At 34.9% G+C, this 17,921-nt stretch overlaps 3 protein-coding genes across 5 annotated transcripts; all 3 read right to left on the bottom strand.

Moving 5' to 3' along the window:
* Nucleotides 1–1,975: 1,975 nt before the first annotated feature.
* On the bottom strand, nucleotides 1,976–10,333 carry LOC114941521 (uncharacterized). Its single transcript, XM_029316540.2, is given in 4 exon segments — nucleotides 1,976–3,597; nucleotides 3,599–3,853; nucleotides 6,115–6,446; nucleotides 10,234–10,333. Coding segments are annotated over 4 exon segments (2,199 nt in total). The 3' UTR covers nucleotides 1,976–2,085.
* Nucleotides 10,334–12,621: 2,288 nt separating this feature from the next.
* On the bottom strand, nucleotides 12,622–15,030 carry HtrA2 (HTRA2-related serine protease). Of its 2 annotated transcripts, none has more exons than XM_085487210.1 (7): nucleotides 14,633–15,030; nucleotides 14,413–14,542; nucleotides 13,972–14,058; nucleotides 13,670–13,864; nucleotides 13,426–13,576; nucleotides 13,199–13,358; nucleotides 12,622–12,793 (listed from the first exon to the last, which is right to left on the bottom strand). In XM_085487210.1, the coding sequence occupies exons 1-7, from the start codon at nucleotides 15,025–15,027 to the stop codon at nucleotides 12,631–12,633; spliced, it is 1,281 nt and encodes a 426-aa protein (XP_085343336.1). In that variant the 5' UTR covers nucleotides 15,028–15,030; the 3' UTR covers nucleotides 12,622–12,630. The 2 variants fall into 2 exon arrangements, with proteins under 2 accessions (XP_085343336.1, XP_029172369.1); XM_029316536.2 differs by having other exon boundaries at nucleotides 14,419–14,542.
* Nucleotides 15,031–15,242: 212 nt separating this feature from the next.
* Nucleotides 15,243–17,650, bottom strand: LOC114941516 (rRNA N(6)-adenosine-methyltransferase ZCCHC4). 2 transcript variants are annotated; one of them, XM_085487209.1, is made up of 5 exons: nucleotides 17,479–17,650; nucleotides 16,852–17,396; nucleotides 16,030–16,720; nucleotides 15,705–15,962; nucleotides 15,243–15,305 (listed from the first exon to the last, which is right to left on the bottom strand). In XM_085487209.1, exons 1-4 carry the CDS (start codon nucleotides 17,543–17,545, stop codon nucleotides 15,715–15,717), a joined length of 1,551 nt encoding a protein of 516 aa, XP_085343335.1. In that variant the 5' UTR covers nucleotides 17,546–17,650; the 3' UTR covers nucleotides 15,243–15,305; nucleotides 15,705–15,714. The 2 variants fall into 2 exon arrangements, with proteins under 2 accessions (XP_085343335.1, XP_029172368.2); XM_029316535.2 differs by lacking the exon at nucleotides 15,243–15,305 and having other exon boundaries at nucleotides 15,657–15,962.
* Nucleotides 17,651–17,921: the final 271 nt, after the last annotated feature.

Here is a 17,921-nt window from a genome sequence, read left to right as displayed (position 1 = left end):
TAATTCGAAACTTGCATCTGCGGTTCGATGCAATGTCTGTATTCAAGTAGTTTGACAGGTGACGTTTGACGTTTGACGATGTAAAATATATGAATTTTGATTTCGATAACTAAAAGAATTATTCTAAAAATAGAGAAGAGTCAATGCAATCTATTTCGTTAGAAAGCAAAATAATTGAGCTATACATGAAGAGAATTTTCTCTTAGAATTTAAGCTAAAAATCATAGTAATTGTGGAGCGATATGGTATTGGATGAATTTTACAAGAGTTTCTCTGATTATATAATATTTACCACAATAAAAAATATTAACAATATTGTGCTAAATATTAATCAGAGAAACTCTTATAAAATTCTTTCAATACCATATTGTCCCACGATTACCATGATTTACAGGATAAATTCTAAGAGAAAATTCTCTATGTGTATATCATTAATAACACACTTAGATAATTTAAATTTAACTGTTTTTAACATAATATGTTTGAAAACAAGCAAGTTATTATGGGGCAAAATATTTTACTGCAAAGAGGATGTTATAAATTTCTATTCTCTCTTCAAGACCGCAGATTAAAAAATCGGAAATTAAAATGATTTACACTCATAGCTCGTCTAGATCGAAATACTCGACAATCACATCTTTGTCAAAGCTTATATCCCGCTCGTAAAACTTAAACGAGCGCATATGAAGCATTCCGTTCCATCTGCGGGAAATAATCTTATCAGCCTTTTTTCAATGGCATGTATGAACTTAGAGAAAAAAATAATCTCTCATGAAGAGACGCGAGATCCCCCGTTAATCTCGTCATTACTCGTGAACGGACACGCGATATCCGCGCATGAAAGTTTATCGCCGTAATGTATTCCCGGCCGCATAAGAATCCGAAGTCAAGGTCGCGATTTCCGCTCCATCCTGGACGACGCGACGGCGACAAATCGTCGCGGCCGGGTAATGAGAGAATATATATGTACCGCAGCCAGAGAGGATTGTGATGTAAATTTCAGTTCAGAAAGGAACGAATCGGGTTGACTCAACGTGATGTCTAATTAAAAACCGCGATTCGGATTCGCCGACAAATTCGCGAGATTTCTTTCAACGCGCGCGATCTGAATGAACGCGATTTTACATGACCTATATGCAAGGTCAGTGTTCCGGTCACTATTCTTCCTGGATAGAGCCAGACAGTTCAATTTAAATTCTCGCACGAACGAATTGACACTGTCCAACGTTACGCGATATGTTCGAGCGAAGGAAATTCGATTAGACTCGACTGAAGTTAAAGAGGATCATTTATATAGCCGTGGGATTGACATTGGTGTTTTTTTTTCATGAATCGCATGAATCGTGTAATCATACAATAATTTAATGCAAGAATGTTGAAATACTTGTATTACATTGGAGAATGACACAGACGAGAACGAACAATAGTTATAATAATGATGTTCATACAACGAGCTACTATAAGCAAACCTGTCATTGATCAGTTGCTCATAGAACTCTCGTTAAGAACGTCTTATTCTAATTTTTTTATCACGATGCAAGTGATTGATTCGCTTAAAACTGCTTCAGGATCCTTAAAGAACTTGAATATTTTCTATGAAAAATATTTTACAGTAAAATTTCACCTTCAATATATAATCATATACAATTTTAACAATTGTAAAAAAGAGATAATTTGTCAATTATAATTATTATAATTATTTGAAAAAAATTTCTATATAATTTTTATATAAAAGAGAATCAACCTAAAAAAATTATATCGTTTATGGATGAGAAACTAAAAAGGATCCGAAGGATCGAATTAAGGATCATCGAAAAATGTCATGAGAATAATAAATATACAGTTATGTACAAAATAATAGCACCGGTTGAAAAAATAAAGGGAATTTGTATGTTTCCTCCACCGTGTTTAACTATTAAATTCTGACTTTTGTGGTCTTCGAACGAACTGACGAATACCAGGAACTCCTTTAATTATCACTTTTCGATGGTGAAGGAAATAATACAAATTCCCCTCATTTTTTCAACCAGTGCTATTATTTTGCACATAACTGTAAGTGTCCAAATCCTTACGGGGTCGACATCCTTATTTCGTCAGCTCGAGCTTCTCGTTCAAGTGAATCTGACTACGAAATTGGGAGGATTGAGCGAGGGGAGCTGCTAGGACCTGCCAGGCTGTCGGGATCGGTTGAGAATAGGGAACCGTGTACACGGTTGGTTCGCTCACGATCGGCACAGCTACTTCGAGTTTGGCGTTGCGATGAATCTGAGTCCTGCTCTGATTGGAGACGGCGGTGGCGACCGGAAGGGCGGCTTGCTCGGTGACGATCGGAAGGATGGCTTGCTTGGTGACGACCGGAAGGGCGGCTTGCTCGGTGACGACCGGAAGGACGACTTGCTTGGTGACGACCGGAAGGGCGGCTTGCTCGGTGACGACCGGAAGAACGGCTTGCTTGGTGACGACCGGAAGGACAGCTTGCTTGGGGACGACCGGAAGGACGGCTTGCTTAGGAACGACCGGAAGGACGGCTTGCTTGGTGACAACCGGAACTGGAGTCTTGATCGGCGTCTCGACGATCGCCAACGGCACCGCGTCGAGTTTCACGGCGTTCTTGGGATTCGGACCTTCTATTCCGATATTCTTGTGAAGCTGGATTCGGTTCTCGTAGTAACCGGGAAGAGCTGGTAGGACCGGAAGCGGTCCGAGTTGGACGGGGACCACCGGTGATACCTCCGGTAGGATCGCCGCGTCCTTAACGATGAGCTTCTCCGGCGTCTCGACACGGAGATTATTATGCACCTGGACTCGGCTCTGATGAGACGTCGCCAGAGGCACCTGATTGGGAAGGATCACCGTTTTGTAAGCAGCGAGCTGGACAGGAGTCACCGGTGATGCCTCCGGTAGAATCGCCGCGTCCTTAACGATGAGCTTCTCCGGCGTCTCGACACGGAGATTATTATGCACCTGGACTCGGCTCTGATGAGACGTCGCCAGAGGCACCTGACTGGGAAGGATCACCGTTTTGTAAGCGAGCTGGACAGGAGTCACCGGTGATGCCTCCGGTAGAATCGCCGCGTCCTTAACAATGAGCTTCTCCGGCGTCTCGACACGGAGATTATTATGCACCTGGACTCGACTCTGATGAGACGTCGCCAGAGGCACCTGACTCGGAAGGATCACCGTCTCGTAGGCAGCGGGCGCCGGCAGGACTCCGATCGTCTCGACGGGTTGAACGGCCTTCAGACGAACGTTATTGTGAATATCGACGCGGCTCTGGCTCGAAGTGGCCGTGCCGGTCAATCTCGGGATCAGAATCGAGTCCGAGAGTCCGTAGACAGGCGCGACGATGATGCTGCGATCGCTCCGATTCGTGTCGGTCTTTTTCTCCTGCGCCGCTGGAAGCTCGTGGGAACTCTCGGCCGAGTCCTGATCTTCTTGGGAACTCTTGGGATTCTGCGCTTGATCTTGATCGGCGATCGGCGATGCCGCCTCGAGGCTGCGTTTTCTGCGGCTGCTCGTCGTGCGCTTCGCCTCCTCGACCTCTACGTGTTCCTGGACGCCGTCGGTCGGCAGATTCGTCGCCGCGACGCGGAAGCCAGCCCTCGTCGGCGACATAGAAGACGGATTGCAGGATACCGTTTGCGTCCACGTAGCTGTAGGAGCCGCGCGTGACCCCATCGAGACCCCGGACTTCCTCCTTCGCGGACGGGCCGCCGGCGTAACTGTACGCGTGCACCCCGGCACGCGTGTCCTGGGACTGATGGTACACCGGAAGCGGATCCGCCAGATAGGCGTAGGGCAGCAGGGTCAGCTGCGCGCTTGTCGCCACGCCGAGGATTGCGAAAACTGGAATCTACGAGTGGAGAACGAGATTCTTATTCGCGCCGCAAGTACGCGGAAACTGTCGACGTTCAAATAAACAAGGTACATGGTTGCCTTCGACGTACTCTGCTTCCTAGGTTAATCTATAATCAACATTTTATTTCATTCTTTTTTTTCAATTTATTTTTAATCTATAATCAGGATTCTATTTAATTCTTTTTTTTTAATTTAATTCTTCGGAAAATTCTTTTTTAAATTTATTTTTAATTTATAATCAGCATTTTATTTAATTCTTTTTTTTTAAATTTATTTTTAATCTATAATCAGGATTTTATTTAATTCTTTTTTTTTTTAATTTAATTCTTCGAACAGAAAATCGTGAAGAATGATATTTTTATGACTTACTCCATCTGTATCAACCAGTTTATCGCGGTATTCACTGACAGGACTCCGACAAGATCCTCACGATCATTTCGGGATTAAGGAAGGACATTTCCGCTGCAATTCCCGCGAGCGATATTCCATTATGATCGATATCGGAGAGCTGTGGCAGGAGAGGCAATAAATACATGTATATGGTGCGATATTCGTTGTACGCACGTTCGTACGCTCCACGTGGCAGAAAGTTCGGTCGAATGAGCTTTATTTAGAACGAACGCGAGAACAATGCGAATGCAGATCGTCCCGATGGCAGATTTATTTGCGCGACTACCTATATATAGTCGTGCGTTTTTTTCGGATTTGTTTTTTTGCTTTTTTTTTTTTTTTTTTTTAAGAGCTCGAGAATTGTATCTGGGATTATTTTAGGGTGTCTCCTCGGGAGATGAAAACAGATGCTTACCACGTGGGACAGTCGGCGAAATGTTCGACGAATTTTATGTCCGATATGAGGTAACGCAGAGGCATTATGTGTAGGACGGGGTTTATATACTTGCATGAGCGTCTCAGGAGATACAGCCTCTCTTTACGATCCAATAAAGGCTGAAGAAATGACGATAGACACCGGAAAAGAGAGCGCGGTTTCGAACGTTAAAAACGCGTAAACAACTTTGATCTACATTTTTATTTCAAATCAATCAATGCGATGCGTTTTATAAATAATCGAATGTGAGAAATAAATGTTTCTATTTGTAAATTTCTAGTTACGATTTATCCATAAAAATTAAGAGATATGAAAAACAAATACAATAAATAAATAGAATGAATATGACGAAAAGTAATAACTACAAATCTCTCCTATCAGACAAAAAAATCAACATGTTGTTTAATAATGAATAAAATAAATAATAAATTTCTCACATATCGTTAAATGAGTAATTACACAAAATTGTGAAACAAAATGTTAAAGCATTTTTGTTCAAATTAATATTAGAAAATTTCAAAAATTACGCTATACAGCGTATATTTACACATGCTTGGAAAAGAAAACACTTGGTATCTGCGTTCAAATTCAACTAAGTAACTTTAGAATCAAATTCTTCGAAAGCCTTATGGTGTGATGTTCAAGGTACCAAATGATTTAAATCGCTATATAAACGTGAAAAACAGCCGTAAAACAGTTTGTAGCGCGCTGGTTAACAGCAAGGCTGACTAGAAAAAATTTGCGTAGCGAAAAACAGGGGAGTTGTATCCGGTGTTGGATAAGAGTGCCATTTAGCGAGAAGGCTTGGCCGCCATAAAATCCGCACAGTGATCGCACTCCTGCGAACCATGGATTTTATACATACGTGCGCGCACATTTTTCAACGCTTTTATATCTCGAAAAAAAGCAAGTAGTCCGGCAGGCGCAACCCTTGCAAATAAATTGTAAGGTTCACTTGTATATATCATTCTCTCGCGGACGTTCACTTTTCACTATTTAACATCAATTGTAATAAAGACCTCGCACTTCTTCTAATATCGCACATAGTTATTTGGAAAAATTATTTTCTAATATATCGTGACTTAATACGTATGAAACTTTCGTACACACATGAATACAAATCTAAATATTAATCTAATAATTAATTAATTAACATGAAAGAATTAGTTTCTATAATTATTTGAATTTTATTTAATTATTTATAAGTATTTAATTAATTAAATTCTATTTCATTAATTAAAAAATTCGAGTTAACAATTAATTGTTTTATCTACACGATGTGAAACATTTACCCTAGATTGGTTGTTTAACTTATAAAAACTAAAGAAAAAAGAGAAATTAAAAAAAATATATTTTTTGAAATAAAAATTAAAGGAGAAAATTAAAGGAGACTTAGGGATTGAAGAAAGAACTGGACAGATTGCACTTACCAGTGCCTGCATTGTGCTTGATGCGTCTCTGCCGACCTCCTTACTGGCTGAAGGACTGTCCAGGCTATGCACCTTGCTCACAATCTGGTTTTGACTTATATATGCACCGCGCGCGAGCCTCGCGAGATGTCTTTGAACCAGGAACCTGAAGAAATGTCGAAGGACAAGGCGGATCCGTTTGCCATCAAGACGAGATAAGTCGATCCCGGATCGTATCGATCGATCCTCAGGATTCCCGCGACGTCTCGTCGTCCCCCAATCGTCATTTCGTTCGAGTGTCTCGTAAATGCGAGGAAAGTAACCGGATTCGATGCTTTTTCTTCTCAGATTATCTACATACAAAATAAATGCACATTCTCAATATCTCTAAAAAAATTATTAAATAATTATTATTAAAAATTGAAATTTGAAAATTAAAAGTATATAAAATTATATTTATTTTTAAATTAAAAATAATATTTAAAACATATATACAAATATAAAATTAATTATTAAAATATTCATAAATACAAAAATTTTGTAAATCATGTAAGAACAAACTTAAAAATAATTATTCCTTACTATAGCTTAAAAATTTTAGAGCTAACTCTCCTAAAACATTCAATATTAAATTCTAAAAATAATTCATAATTCTTGTTTAATAAAATATAAAATATCTATTCATTTATCACAGTTTATGCATATATTCTTTTATTTATTTGTTTCCAAGAAAAGCGCTTCGTATATAAATCAACGAAAGCCGATAATTTATATTTGACCTTGATAAGATGAACAACCTATTATAAAGACTAACAGTAAACCTATTATAAAGACTAATAGTAAACATTTAATTCTTCGCGACGAATTATTGATGCTAATTATCGTAATTAACGTAAGAGTTGAACGAAGCGAGAACATTGAGAAAACTGATTCGATTTACTCGAGGTCGTTCAATGATCCCAATCGCGTAGAACTACTTCGGTTGTAACGCGAACCCTTTTGTTTGGTTTCGTGTACCAGAGGCTACATTCGACCTCGGATCGTTTAATTTGCAACATTCCGTAATGCATTTTAAATGAAATGTCCCCTATGCGAGATTCTTGTTTCGACAAATTTTTTATTCCCATAATAATTAAAACAACGTAAAGGTCCGAAGAAAAAAATTGTTCAAAACGAGGTTTCTCTTCTTAAAAGTTTGTATCGCCTGGAGAGATACTTTAGAAATCTTTAAGAAATTTTTTAAAAAGTATATAGTTTCATTATTTTACGAACGAGCAAATTCACATTTATATCATTAATATAACGTTATCATTATAAAACAAAAAATTTCTACGACGGTTAGACATCAAGGTCGTCCGCTTTTGCCAGCGATATAACGACGTCTCGTTTTTACGTTTTATAAATATGTGCACGCATGTATCTGTTTTGTATGAAATAAAACTTGTTCTTTAGATTTAGCATGCGCGTTTAATAAAGCACACATTGAATCAAAATTCATTCATATCATAAGTTTGTACTCAGGAGCAAGTAATGCGCTTTTAATTTTCTTGAAGAGGCGCCAGAAGTCTGACCTGCTCTTCTTATTACTCCTTCTATTTCTACTGCGAAACATCGCACATTTCATCAATTATATTAATATCAATAACAAAAATTGATGCTTATCTTTCTGATGCTTGCAATTATACTATTAATTATCGTAATTTTATATTATATAAAATAATTAGAATTTTAGCTGTAATTATTTATATAATTAAATATAATGTATTTATTTAATTATATGAATTGTGCAATATAATTTACAATTTTATATAAATTTTAAATTATATATAGTTAATTAATTATAAAGCATACAGCATTGCAAATGAACTTATGCAAACATCAGATATGTACACGGAGAGAATTTTTTCTTAGAATTTATTCTGAAAATCATAGAGTAATCGTGGGACAATATATGGTATTGGAAGAACTTTATAAGAGTTTCTCTGATTAATATTTACCACAATAAAAAATATTAATATATGTACATAGTAAAATTAATAGAACATATATTTTATATTATATTGTAGATAGATATTAATATTATTTTTATTGTAATATGTATCAATGAAACTCATAAAATACTTCCAATAGCATATTGTCTAACGATTACTATGATTTTCAGAGTAAATTCTAAGAGAAAATTCTCTGTGTAAGAGTAAAGAAAATTTTAAGTATCTTATCCACTTCTGGACAATTTTTTAAAAAATATCATTATTTATTACTCCTCGAATTCCGATTTATAAGTATAAGTAAGATCGTCGATCGCAGGACAATTGTCGACGGTTTTTCCCGCACGAGTAATTCGATTGGCCTTGATCAGGGCCGCGACACGCTCGTGTTCAAAGCGAAATTGTTCGCCTGTCGCGGCTTTTTTTTATCCCTTTTTCCCCGTGCCGCAGACCGCAGACGTCCAGGAATCCTCTCCCTGGCACAATAACATCACACGACCCTCGTCCTTGGCGATGCTGGCGATTGCGATGACCCGGACTCGCGAGCATACCTCTAACGAGTATTATAATGACATAAAGGGTTGGCGCGAGGGATCAACCTGTTCACCGCTCTCGACGCGTAAACTCGAGATTGCGAGAAATTTGCATATCCGGTTTCTTTGAAAGCAACACGGACACAAAATTTTAAACGCAATCGATAAATCGCATCGCAATAGGTTGCACGACGCATAAACGCATAAATTACAATATATTTGTAAACAATAATTGGACATAATTAGAGCTGTGAAATCATCAATTAATGGTTGCATCATCAATATTTTTATTTCAGGCACATGAATATCATTACATTAGTCTGTATTTTGCAATGTAAACAATTAATTTCAATATTTTTATTTCAGGCACATGAATATCATTACATTAGTCTGTATTTTGCAATGTAAACAATTAATATCAATATTGTTATTCCAGGCACATGAATATCATTACATTAGTCTGTATTTTGCAATGTAAACAATTAATTTCAATATTTTTATTTCAGGCACATGAATATCATTACATTAGTCTGTATTTTGCAATGTAAACAATTAATTTCAATATTTTTATTTCAGGCACATGAATATCATTACATTAGTCTGTATTTTGCAATGTAAACAATTAATTTCAATATTTTTATTTCAGGCACATGAATATCATTACATTAGTCTGTATTTTGCAATGTAAACAATTAATTTCGAGGAAAGTTTTAATTAAACTTTTAAATTTAATATATACAAAAATATTATACATATATATATTATATACAATATCTAAAAATTAAATATATGTACATTTTATAAAGTATATATGCTAATATATTTGCACGCGATCTCAATATCGTGAAAGATGAACACTTTTCAAAGAATCATCAGGATTTTTACTTTAATATAAAGAATTCTACTTTTTCATTAATAACTAAGTATTAAAAATCAGATAAAAAATTTTTATGTAAAATATTTGTCGAGTACCGCTTCTAAAAATTTGAAAAAAAATGGTGAAAAAATTAGAAAAACAGAATTTTTTTATAATTTAATCATGTTAATTTTCAATATTTAATCTGTCAAAAAAAGAATGATTTTAATGAGTAATTTTTCGCAAATTTAACATTTAATTTTGAACATTGAGGATATTTCTCAGTCTTCTGATTTTATCGATGATATCAGGATGAAAAATCAGAAGAATATAAGAAAACGTAGGCGGATAATAGTATCCGCAGAGTATCGCGTTTGATCTCGGCCTGGTACTCGAGGGTTTTTCGTTATGCCACACTAGTGCACAAACGCGATATAAATAGGAACGTTACGATAAGCAGGAAATATAACTTTCATAATACGATGCGGTCAGTTACCTCTCCGTGTTATTCTGAATTTCAAACAGCACGTGTGTAATAGCCTTTAATTCACGCCCAAATGAATTCCATGTACGACGTACACGTGCCAATTTAGAGTGAATTTTTAATCTCAAATTTCTATAAGAAGATCACGATTTAACCGAGAATCTAACAACCCGGATGCGCGAGCATTAGAACGTTCCGTGGAGAATTCTCACGGAATACATTTATTGTCAATTTCTCAAGCATCCCGCGCTCTTCCTCATTCTTCCCATCGTGGGGTACCGTTTCGCGGACAAATCCTACGACTAGGACACGCCTTTTCGAGCGAGTCCACGAACGGCAGGCCGTGACCTTTCAGGTGGTTCTGCTCGTTTCCGGTCATCGTCCGCGCCGCGGTCGCAAGGAGACTGTCGACTGAAACGTGGGCGCAATATCTCGGGATATCTCGTCCGCGAGGACACGACGGAGATGTCGTGTTCGCAAGATCCGTCGTCTGTTTGCTTCTCTATCATTATGTGCTACCAGCAGCAGCAGGAGCAACACATGGGAGAGAAGGAAGGTGTCATCGAGGTGCTCGTAGGCGAGAAAGCATGGATAATCAGAGAATAGGCTCCCGCGTGTTGACGTGAGCGCCGAAGGCTGGGAAGACGAAGAGCGCGGTGATGAAAAGGAAAAAAGTGGCGAGAAAGGATAAAGGGAGAAGAGATCGCGCGGGAGAAGGGACGGAGAGACGATAATGGTCGGACCGTGAACACGGTCGGCAGAAACACTCGATTACTCGCTCACGCTGATCTCCTCTCCGCGTATCGTAGGTCAAGGCACCTCTTATTTCCTTAACCCTTCACAGCTCGATGTGACTTCAAAGTAACGCACCGACTGACCCTCTTTTTCCTTTCCTTATCTATCTCTCTCTTTCTCTTTATTTTTTTCTGTAACAATATGCAACAGTTTATCGTCTTGTAATTTGCAAAATTATGATGACAATAACATACAACGTAATATTCGTAATATATGTTGAGATATCAAATTGATATCAGAAAGATATATTATTTGTATAAATTTATACTTATTTATTTTATAATTATATTTAATTATTATTATTAATATAAATAATAATAATTAAGAAATATTATTATTAATAATGTATTATAATTATATTATTTATATAATTATATTAAATATATATAATTATAAATAATATATTATAGTTACATCTTATAACTATATATTCTAATTCTAATTAATATTATTAATATATTAATAATAATTCTTATTATTTATATTTATTTAAAATTCTATAAAACAGATACATGCACGCGCATATTTCGTTGAAAGAATATTCCTCATAAGAAAACAAAGAATTAATTTCTTTGTTGACATTCTTTCAATGCCACTTTCTTCGCAAACTTCAAACAACAAAGATAACACTCCTTTGCAAGTTATTTCAAATTGGCAAACTGTATATGTTACATATAACTAAAAAAAAATCAGATTCGATTACCTATCCATATATTTCTAAAATCTAAATTGATTCGACTTTTTTTAATAGAAAAAAACCAGCGCATTGTAAGTACGTCTTGTTGATTTTATCAGTGAAAAATTATTTCAAATTTTGAAAACATCTTAATGGCCAAATTCGTCGAACATTCTCTCATCTCAACATCAGTTAACTGATATATTTCTATTCTTATCCTGCCATCGAGGCAAAGTTAATCTTGATGATTTATCGTTTATCGCACACAACATATTGGATAACAATGGCATATCTCTCGAGTATGCGCGAAGAGAAATCATCAAGCCTCCGCCACCCTCACTTCTTCCTCCTTCTTCCTTTTATAGATCCTGGCGGATCGACGTGAAACGTTTGGAGTTATATCTCGACGGAACGACCTTTTAGAATTCCAACAAGATGCACGCGTCCGCGGACAGTAAAATCCTTTCCTTCACCCTGCATTCCCCTTTCAAACGGCAAAAAAATCGCTGATGAAAGCCCCGCGAAGGACCACCATCCACGCAACTCGCTGCATCGCGAGATCCGGTCGCATATTTGCGGCAGAGATCGCTTTACGTCGTAAACAATATAAACATAATGCAGTCGGGCCACGTATAAACCACACCCGGCGTACATAACGCATTCGCGTATTTACACACGCATTCACGTACCTATACACGAGTTTTATTCGCGCATATACATATCGCAGCAAGGACTCAACGCAAGATTATCCACGCGACGTGACATCGCTCTTCGCGAGTGATCACGAAAAATGTTAGCGGATAAAGCGGATAAATAAATGCTCTCTCACTTGATAAATTCTATAAGTCGTTAAGTGGCCCTTTATCGTGTATATTAAAATTAAAACGGTTGTACAACCAAAAGGCGTGTATACTGGAGGCTCGATTTGGTGTGACTGATGAACCGGTTCACCAGTTATAAAGTGCGCTAAACGATAAACGTGATTCTTGCTTTTTTTCGAAAGCTTTTCTTGTAACTAAACAACACTCGGCGTACATTGAAGACACTAATAAATAAATATATATATAAATATATATATATATATATATATATTTATTAGTGTCTTCAATGTATATATATGTATATGTATGTATATATGATATATTTTCAAAGAAATAAGATACACGGACGATAAATTTATATATTTATATATATACCTCAATCAGCTATGTATCCTCAGGTTCGACTGTTACATGTAAATTTTTTCCTTTTCTTACAACTTGCAATTGTATCGTTCCTGGTCGTTCTAATATCTTGTAAATATTATGTGAATCCAGTACCGGCTCGTCGTTGGCATGAGTTATTACATCCCCAGGCTGTAATCCAGCACTGCAACAATAAAATAATATTTAAATTTTTCGACGTTAACACATTTTTATATATATCATGTTACAATATTAATGGAATTTTCTCAACATTAAATATCATCTTGATGCTTGATACTTGAGTACTGTCTTATAATTTTTTTTCTAGTTTTTGTATCTACTACTTATTATTTATTTTATTATCTGATTATTTGATTCTTTGTTCAGAAAAACAATTTTAGTAACGTATCACTTTCGTATTTTTGACATACATTTTTAAAAAATCTATTTTTAAATTAATTATATTACATTTCAATAATTATTATTATATTGTAATAATTAATGATAATAATTGTATTATATTAATTAATCATAAATTCTAGTGTAATTACAATGTAAGATAATAATAAAGGGATGCTTTTATACTTACTTATGAGCTGGAGAGCCAAGCATTACTTTCCACACAAGGACTCCATGTCTGACATGCATGTACTCATTATATTGTTGCATCTCAAGTAAAGTATCTGGCATCAAAGTTTGCATTGTGATTCCCATGTATCTTCTCTTGGGTGCTCCTTGAAACACTATGTCTGCAAGAATAATCTGTAATGTCTTCCTTACATTGCGTCAATAGAATAAAAAAATATTCTGCATTACCTTTGTTTTTCTTACGTAACTCTGCTTTATGCAAGAATTCTTTTGCGTAGTCTATTGGTATGGCAAATGAAATTCCAGACGTCACTTTCATTGCATTTATGCCTATTGCTTCCCCATTTAAATTCACTAGCGGTCCACCCGAATTTCCAAACTGAAGAAAAATCCGATTTTGTTAAAAAAAAAATAAGAGATACAACATAATATTTAATATTTATAATAAAACGAACAGTTATCGCAAACTCACAGTAATTGCTGCATCTGTTTGAATATATCCAATTTGTGAATTATGTAGGCCAAGTTCTTCACTTTGTCTATTTACACTACTTACTACTCCACTTGTTATAGTGTTGCTAAGAGCTAACGGAGAACCAATAGCCACAACAAATTCTCCTGGTCTAATATTGGCTGAACAACCAAGCTTCATCACAGGCAGGTTGGTCTATATAATCAAATAATATATAGATTAGTAGTTATAATAATATTTAAAAGCATACAATTACAATGAAGCATATAAGACAACAAAGTACATATTCATTACTATATTACCTTCTTTATACGCACAGTAGCAAGATCGCTTTCCAAATCAATATCTTCTATTACTCCAATATGTGTAGTACCGTCATAAAGTCGCACCTATGTAAAAAAAATAAGAGATATGAAACAGTTTGAAACAGATGTAACAAATTAAGTAATATGAATTTTATCAAATAATAATAATTAAATTAAAAACAGATTTAGGTGTAAGATACAGGATATTAATAGGCTTGTTTTCTATTCCTGCACTAATAAACTAGTGCACACTGGTGCAATAAGTTAGAATGAGAGAAGTATATTTTGTCTCACGCTAACTTATTGCACCAGTGTGCACTATTTTATTAGTGCAGGAACAAAAAACAAACCTTATGTATAAAGAATAATTATATTCAATGTTACTTGTAATATTTACAGGATGTTTAGAAAGGATAAGGGAACTCCCAAAGGACTCACATTTACCTTCACTGATGTATTGGGTTTATTTATTACAACGTGGGCATTTGTTAGTATTAAACCATCCTGATTAATGATGAATCCTGATCCATTACTAGTGGTAACTATCTTCCCAGTAAAGAAGTCTACCCTATCAATTCACGAGAACGAGAAAGCAGCAATTAATATATGTTCATCACAGATATACCATTTTTTCATAATATGTAATGTTCATATTTACCTCGATGAGTCTTTAATCTCAATGTAAACTACGGATGGCGCGGATATCTCTACCACGTCCGCTATAAAATTATACTTATCCCTGTTCTGATTATCAGATAACGAAACGGAATGAATAACGGGATAATTAGGGACCAAATTTTTGATCCTCTGCCGTATGTCATCCTTCCAGTTATTATACAAAATATAGCCGAGACCCAACGCCGAGATAAGCGCGGTACAGGTTAAGAACTGTTTTGGTCCGCTGTCAAATGTCCTTCGATCCTGATGCCGATGCGAATGGAGCACCCGGACTCCAGGTTGTCGCTCGACGAGCACAATCGTCGCGAACTGCGACAGTTTCGAGCCGTTCCTGGCGAGAAACGTCTGCGGCAATCGCGACAAGGGGGATGCCATCCTGAAGGACCCTGACACGAGCAGAGATCAGCTGATCAGCTGACGAAAGTTCGAGATTTCACTGAAATTCGAATGTGATCGCTCGGTCGGATGCTCATTTCCATTGCCCCGATCTTCAAGGGCAAATATTAATTATCGATGTGTCGCATCGCACGTGTCAAAACTCGGAACAATTTTGAATCCTCGCACCTGATTGTTCGAGAAACAGAAAACTGCTTTCGGTTCGACAAATTTCCCGCGACTTCATCCTTCGAGCCGATTGGCTGAAATTTAGATCTCTGAAACGCGCGAATTCGATAAACTTGTATCAAGATATAAAAATAAATTCAATTGTTAATATTGATTACATATGTGTATTGTATATATTACATATTTTTATATGATATAAAAATATAATGTTAATATAAATATATATTATATATATTTTTATCAAGAAAGAAATAATATATCTGCAATATGCTACGTATAAAATGTATTAAATAAGTGATATGCGATTCATCTCATTTAACATATGCATATATTATTGTCTCTAAACAAAAATATAGCTATATAAAAACCTATTATTATAAAAGCTTTATTTTTCAGCCGTCTTGATTGGATTTGAAGATTTAAGGAACGAAAAAAAAGAATAATTATTGAGTATTTATTATATAAAATACAAAAAAAAGAATACGCACATTGTTTCTTTTAGTCCTTGTCACTTTTTAGATTCTTGAATTTCTTTTTATTCTGTTTTAGTTTTAAAACTTTATTTCTACCAATGAGAACTTTTTGTTTAGTAACTTCTTTTGAATGTTCGAGTTTACGCTTTTTAATTGAAGATTTCTTTAGTTCACTTTCTGCTTTGCGTTTCTCAATTCTTTTATCTTCTCTTACATCTGTCTTAGCTATCTTTTCAATAGAAAGTAAATTGAGACATTCTTTTCCAGTATGACCTATAAATAAATTAACAAAGTATTAACAAGAGCAATAATTAAAAATATTAAAAGTATTGATATGTACCTAATTCATTGCATTTGAAACATTTTCCTACAATATTTGGAATTTGACCACATGTATGTTTCTCTAACATACATCTTTTACATGTTTTACAATGCCTCCAAGTAGGTTTTACACATCGCTTACATATTTTACAGTGCTTATATGTACGACCATCTTTGGAAGTACATTCTTTGCATCTCCTGCAATGCTTATTTTCACTGGACACCCATTTTTCGCAATCTTTGCAAAATTTGTATCCATCAAACATAGAAAGCTCTAATAACTTTAAGGGTATATTTGTAAAAATTCTTACTGGGGAACCATATTTTCTACCTTGTTTATTTGACATAAACAGAGGATGATTATCATAATCCACTTTATAATCAGACATTATCAAGTCTTTCAAACCACCAGCTACCAATGGTGGATTGCTTTTTTCTTTTATTATATTTTCCATAAAATATGGAAATATAAACATAATTTTCAAAGAAAAATTATTGTTATTTAATTTTTTGTGCAGGTCAAATATCGTTTTTATCGTATAAGATATGGGTTCCACACGACCTCCAAATGGGGGATCACATATTAAATAAGTGTCCTTTCCTTTATTTTGCATGATAAAATCTTTGAACACATTAGCAGCATCCTTGTTAAAAAAATGATGATTGAAAAGATTGTACCAACAATACTCCAGTGGTCCAAAAAAGTTATGCTAAAATTATGGAAACCATCAATCAAAATGTATTTAATAAAATTATACTAATAAAAATAAAAATAATTAAAAACTACACTAATTAAAATAAATTATGAATTAATGTAATAATCTCTATTTTTTATACTTACAAATCTTCCATCAAAGTCTAAGAGGAGAGAAGATATCTGGTCTATATAATGTTCAGTTATATATTCGTGCATTCTTGGCGTTCCAATACAAAGAATCTGTTTAGCTCCAAGCTTCAATAGCATTTTTGTTATATCTTCTGTAGATTTCTTAGAAAATAAATATTGTGCTTCTTTCTTTGCATTATCTAGGGGTTTTAAAAGTTCTGTTGGATGTTGCAATTGATAATCTGTTATATTCTCTGTAATCTCATGATCAATATGCTTATCTTTTTCAGAACTAAAAATTAATCTCTCGCAATTGTGGCAGTAACATCTTTTTGTTACGGATTGTGCTTTAATTTCATTCAAACGAATGTACAATTTTTGATGAGGATATTGCTGAGTGAGCTTTTTCTTTTCCAGCTCCCACATATTTTTGCAAGATTTGGACAATTCTTGCTCATACTCTAAATAGAATCTGCATAATTTTCTATCACGACAAGCAGAGCATGCATAAAATTTTTTTAATTCACCATCAACATATGTACCAAATAGTAATGTTGGGCCTATAAAAAAAAATTTATCTTTGTTGAAAGAAATAATTTTTGACATAAAAATTAATTTCAAGTGTATGCGTATGACAATTACCGTGAGGACATTGTGGATGACTTTTGAGATCTCCCCATAAACATTCTACACCACGTGCGTCATCCATTTAATTATTTCAATAATTTATTGTATAGGTAAGTTTAAAATCCGTATATGTTTACATCTATCACAGATTTCTTTGCATACTATTCTTTTACTCAATTTTATCTTTGCAAGTTCCCAATTTTACTACTAGATGGCAAATATAATTTTCTTATCTTCCGGTTGAGGTATTTGGCGCCAAATATAAAATTGTCTAATTTTTAATAAAGTTGAAATAATTAAAAATCTTTACATAGACGTTAATTGCATAAGCAAACATAATAAAAAATATTTTTATTATCTTATTGGAGACCAACTCGAAGTTCATCTTAATATTTATCAAGAATTTATTAATATACATAAGATTTATTAATAAAATTGATCTTAAAAAAATTAATAGA

Source organism: Nylanderia fulva, unplaced genomic scaffold (genome assembly GCF_048542155.1).
Source record: "Nylanderia fulva isolate GAGA-0341 unplaced genomic scaffold, ASM4854215v1 Scaffold51, whole genome shotgun sequence".
Classification (NCBI taxonomy): Eukaryota; Metazoa; Arthropoda; class Insecta; order Hymenoptera; family Formicidae; genus Nylanderia; species Nylanderia fulva.
The sequence above is the reverse complement of the archived record's forward strand: the minus strand, read 5'-3'. Positions and strand labels throughout refer to the sequence as shown.

Excerpts from the sequence above, each read along its gene's own strand:
- HtrA2 (XM_085487210.1), bottom strand. The coding sequence starts at position 15,027 with ATGGCATCCCCCTTGTCGCGATTGCCGCAGACGTTTCTCGCCAGGAAC. Across the intron at positions 14,059-14,412 it reads ATACATCAGTGAAGGTAAAT|GTGCGACTTTATGACGGTAC; the intron begins GTGAGTCCTTTG and ends TTTTTTACATAG. Across the intron at positions 12,794-13,198 it reads CTTGGCTCTCCAGCTCATAA|TGCTGGATTACAGCCTGGGG; the intron begins GTAAGTATAAAA and ends TTATTGTTGCAG.
- LOC114941516 (XM_085487209.1), bottom strand. The coding sequence starts at position 17,545 with ATGGATGACGCACGTGGTGTAGAATGTTTATGGGGAGATCTCAAAAGT. Across the intron at positions 16,721-16,851 it reads TAGACTTTGATGGAAGATTT|CATAACTTTTTTGGACCACT; the intron begins GTAAGTATAAAA and ends CCATAATTTTAG. Across the intron at positions 15,963-16,029 it reads TTTCAAATGCAATGAATTAG|GTCATACTGGAAAAGAATGT; the intron begins GTACATATCAAT and ends ATTTATTTATAG.